Source organism: Limulus polyphemus, unplaced genomic scaffold (assembly GCF_000517525.1).
Source record: "Limulus polyphemus unplaced genomic scaffold, Limulus_polyphemus-2.1.2 Scaffold1727, whole genome shotgun sequence".
Classification (NCBI taxonomy): Eukaryota; Metazoa; Arthropoda; class Merostomata; order Xiphosura; family Limulidae; genus Limulus; species Limulus polyphemus.
The window spans coordinates 256,265-261,449 of record NW_013667337.1 but is presented as its reverse complement, the minus strand read 5'-3'; the positions used below and the strand labels follow the sequence as shown (position 1 = coordinate 261,449).

The window sequence follows — 5,185 nt, the reverse complement described above, 5'->3', positions numbered from 1 at the left end:
TATATATATATATATATATATATACTGATTTTTCTCAATTATCCACCAAATTTGGTAACATTAACAATAAAATGTCTTGATATATTGACTTACACAGGGCATACTCAAAACGTGGATAGCCTTGAAGTTGAAAGTCCGAGAGATATTCATATTGCAAGCAAACGCTACGGAGAATTCAACTGCCCAGCCAATATGAGGTCGTGCAAACAATTTCATTTTTTCTAGAAATGAGTAGAATGTAGTTTTCAAATCTGTCTTTAGTGTTAGTTACTGTAGAATGTAGTGTAGGTTACAATAACACTTGAAACCACACATAAATAACATTAAAATTTATTTTTGAAACCTTGTAAAGAAGTTTGATTTAATTTTTTAAAAATGGTGGTTAGAAATTAATAGTTTTCTTCAGTGTAACATACTATAGTGTAAGATAATTGCAACTTAAATTCTAAATTAGGCTGTGAAACTAAAGTACTAAACCTACAAAGGCTACAGTATGTCATATTTATTGTTAAAATGAAAATTTGGCAAGCTTTCAGTAATGTTTAATCTATCCTCACTGTAATACATCAGTATAATTTAGAAAGGTTCGGTTGTACAGTATATCTTTTTAAGTATGTTGTCAGATTTTAATCTTAGCTAAGATATAAGTTTTTATTTTATTATTATCTGAATATTTCAACAGGCTTCATGGCATGTGCTAGCTTAAACTTCCTTGAAATTATTTACAAATAGCATATTTTCTGCTTTCACTTTGCAGTAACTCTGCTAATAGAATGAGGATATTAACAACTTAATAACTTATCAGTTATATGGTTTCATATATTCATAAGTAGATAAACTATAAATATATATAAATATTTAATTTTCAAGGAGATCTAGGGATCTGTTTTTTGCAATCATGACATATGTTTATGTTTAAAAATTCATATTTTAATGAACCACAGAAGTGGCAGGAAAATACCTTTATTGGGTGGGTAGATTGGTAATAGAGAATAAATATTATTAATTAGTTGGAAATTTAAATATTGTCAGAAGTAGTTAAGGGATAAGTGGAGTAGAATGTATGTAGTGTGATAGTTGACAGGATTGGGTTTGTATTTGTGATTTATGAGCTTGATTGCAACTTTCAGGAGGCTCAGAAGGATACAGAATATTACTCTTGCAGAGCTTGCTTACTTGAGAATAAGTTTGAGATAGCTATGGTGAAGACTATGCTATTAGAGAATAAAATAATAATAGACTATGTGTAGAAGTGAAAGATGTATGCAGGAAATAGGTAGAGTTAGTGCAAAGATTACATTGTGGGAGATAAAAAAGGGGTGCTAGGTTTTGTATGAAGTACAGTAGTACATTATTTAGGGCTGTAGAGGCAGGTTCAGTTAACATTCAAGTACCAGTCTCAAATAGATTTAAACTTTTGGATGCTTGCTTCAGGATACAAGAAGATTAAGAGGTTTACATAGTGAGAACTATCTCATTAAGTATACTGATAAAGTTATTTGTAGCAAGGAACATAGAAAGACTAGGGCTAGAATTTACTCACTAGGTGCCAAAGTACAGAACATTATACAGCGAGGTGACAGTTGTAGTTGCTAGTACCAAGGAAAATTCTCTTTTTATAGGTGGGAATGATGTTGGAAATTGTAAATTGGAAGAGCTGCTTAAAAAATATAAAAAACTCGTTTAGAGGTTTAGGGATAGAAATAGGTATGCGGCCCTGTCTGAAGTGCTTCCTCAGGCTAGATGTGATGATGAATTACTTAATGAGGATTCAAGGTTTAAATGAAAAATGTGAATTTGCATCATGTGAGTTGGTTGAACCTGTAGGATAATCTTCAGGGTAAGTGTGAATTATATGCTGGTGATGAGTTCCACTTAAGTATGTTAGGTAACAGGATATTTGGAGGTCTAATTATATTCATTTAAGGTGTTTAAGCTTAACTTCCTTAGGTGGTGAGTGAACTTGAATAATTGGGAATAAACATTAATAAGATAGCTAGGGCAAATAGAAGACTAGAAATAATAAACTTAGAGCACAAGAGAGGTCTGTCATATTTAAAGATGAATTCATTTCAAGAATAAGCTTGGTTGGTATTATTTGAATTGTTGCTAGCTATTAATAAGGATATGGTTGCAAGAACTGAAGTGTATGTGGGGCATTTGGGGGAAGGGTGATAATTGCATAATTAGGTTTAATGTTTTGCTACATGTCTTGGAGAAAAATAAATATGAAATTTTAGTTTCTTTATTCCTAATTTTCAGAAAGCCAATTTTGAGACCATGAGAAAAGATTTATCATTAGTGAAGTGGGATAATGAGTTGAAAGGTGATGCGAGACGGATAAGGGAAATTTTTTAATATAGATTGCTTTTAATGCAAGATAAGAATGTTCCTGAAAAAAAAACAACAACAGGGAAGATAAAATTTAACTGGATAAACTTCTTAACTTTAAGAAATTTAGATTGACAGATAGTATGAAAGATTTACAAAACTATAGAAAAGATAAAGATTTGGTTAAAAGATAAACTACGAAATCAAAATTATTTTACAAGAAACAAATAACTTACAATGTTGAAACTAACAGTAAAGTTGTTTAAGTACATTAAAGGTATTGTCTTAAGGATTAAGATTTTTTCTTGTGTTTTGTGATTATAAACTTGGATTTGAGTTTTTTTTAAAGGATCTTAAGGATTGTGTGATTAATCCATCAGATCAGCACAGATACACTTTGACAATGTATGCACACACATTTCCAGTATAGGTTTGAATGGTTTTATGTATTTATAATTTTGAACCCATAACCATGGAATATTAGTTTGCTAGAAACACAAACGTTAAGGTAAGTAAAAGTAAGGATATTATAATCACCAAGCCTGATAAAAGAACTAAGGTAGTAATCTTAAATAAAGAATATTAAAACAGTAAAGTTCTTGAAATTATAAATGGTATTACTCAATTTTGTATTATAGAAAAAAATCCAACTGCATCTAGAGAAAGAAAGCTAAGTAGATATTTATTTGAAATTTAAAAAATATTACTATAAATGAAGAATTTTACAGAGAAATAAAACCAACTGGTTCACATGCTGGTATTCTTTATGGTTGACCAAAATTACATAAACTATTGTCCAGTGTGACCTAACATATCCTAATATTGGATGTTATAACTATAAACTACCAAAATTCTTGAGAAATGGTTTAATGGAATTTATATGCAATGAGTATACCTTAAAAGATAGTTTTGAGTTTGCTGATAATATAGAAGAATTAACCTTGGGTCATCATGTGGTATTTGCTTGTTTTGATGTGGAATCATTATGTACTAACATACAATTAGGTGAAACCATTGAATTATGTGTAAACTTGATTTATAGTAATGAAGGAGGTTTTGATGGTTTACCTAAAGAAGTATTCTGTAAGCTGTGTGAAATAGCAACAAAATAATCACAGTTTTTGTTTAATGGAAAGGTTTATGATAAAATAGATGGACATAGTATGGGATCCAGTTTTGCTTTTATACAGTACTGCATCATTATAATGCTACCATTGGGAGTCATGTGCACCTGAGAGTGATATAGGTGGGGGAGCGTTATAACCAACTAATTAAGAAGGCACTCATGCTGAACAAGTACGGATTCAACAAACTACTAAAGCAATTAATTAAACAAAATAACTGTTTATTTACATAGGGAAAATAGATATAAAAAACACAGATAAGATAAGATAAAATAAGATAAGATAAAATATGAATACAAACTTTCTGATATTTCAGAAACAAAGCACACTCATGTCCACTTAATTACTTAAAAAGTCTGATACTTTAGTCTGCTTAACACTACTCTAAACCAGCTGCAATTAACGACATAACATCTATATTTCTTTCTGATACTTAGCAATATCTTTGTTTTAGCCGTAAATAATTCTTGGAATTTCTTGCCCTTTCCTCAGTTAAACCATTTCCCCCTTTAATGACATAATTTATGACCAGATAGATGGAATCCCTACTTGGTCCAATGATAGCCAATAGTTTTCTGTGTTACCATGAATGCAAGTGGCTAGAAAACAACCCATGTGACTTTAAACCTGTCCTTTACAAATGCTATGTCGATGACACTTTCTTGCTATTTTAATAGTCAAGTCACATTTCCAAATTTTTTTTTACCTTAATTCCCATCATTTCAATATCAAGTTCACATCTGAACTTGATATTCACATCTCTGGGCTTTGCACTTGGTACTAAATTTTTGGGAGCCAAAGCACCACAGCATTATATATGAGAAAGCATTATAACTGATGACATTATAATGAGACAGTACTGTACTAACAAATGTGTTTATGTGTTATCTTGAAAAGATTCGGTTACAAGAATGTCCTAAAGAATTTAAACCATTAGTGTATAAAAGATAAGTGGATGATACATATAATGTATTTGAGAATGAAGAAATAGGTGGATAAGTTTCTTCATTATTTAAATAAACAGCATGGAAATATTTAATTCACTGTGGTAAAAAAAAAGACTTGTTTAGTTATTCCTGGATACCTTGGTCATAAAAACATGATGGGAAGTTTGAAACTGGAATATACCATAAACCTACTTTTTCCAGTTTATATTTCAGCTACAACGAAAGAACAAAAAAAATCTTATTAGAATTTTGGTATACAGAGTCAATTAACTTACAAGTAATAAAGAGTGATTTTCCAATGAAAGTTGTAAGCAGCATAATCAACAAATACATCAAAAAGCTTCCACCCCCAAAGAGGAAGTGTATAATGAACTAAAAAAAGACTTTACATAACACTACTGTGAACATGTCTCAAAAATAAAAAACAACTGAAGTCTTCTTTATCCACAAGAGTCACCCTAAAACCCACTGTCAGAATATGAAGCTATCTTATGTTTAAAGACAAAATGGGTAAACCAATTTTCATGAACAATATCTACATGTATAAATGCTCTGTGTTCTAGAGTATATATGCAGGATCTATTACAAGAAGACTAGCAAATATACACCTGGAAAAAAGTTAAGCACCCCCAAATATTTTTCAGGATTGCTTATTGAAAATAAGGTTTAATTTTCATGATGTTGAGCTATGTTCATAATTTCAAACATAATTTAAAAGGATGTGAGCGTTTCAGGTGTGACATTTAAATCAGGCGCGTTTTTTTTCCCCACATGCAACTTGCT

At 30.5% G+C, this 5,185-nt stretch overlaps 1 protein-coding gene across 1 annotated transcript in view; it reads left to right on the top strand.

The window, feature by feature from the left end:
* LOC106464726 overlaps positions 1-5,185 on the top strand; it is a 28,025-nt gene that overhangs the window by 1,431 nt on the left and 21,409 nt on the right. Inside the window, exon 2 of the mRNA XM_013924879.2 lies at positions 98-197. Within this exon, the coding sequence (XP_013780333.1) occupies positions 98-197 (100 nt within the window). The remainder of the gene's footprint in view (positions 1-97; positions 198-5,185) is intronic.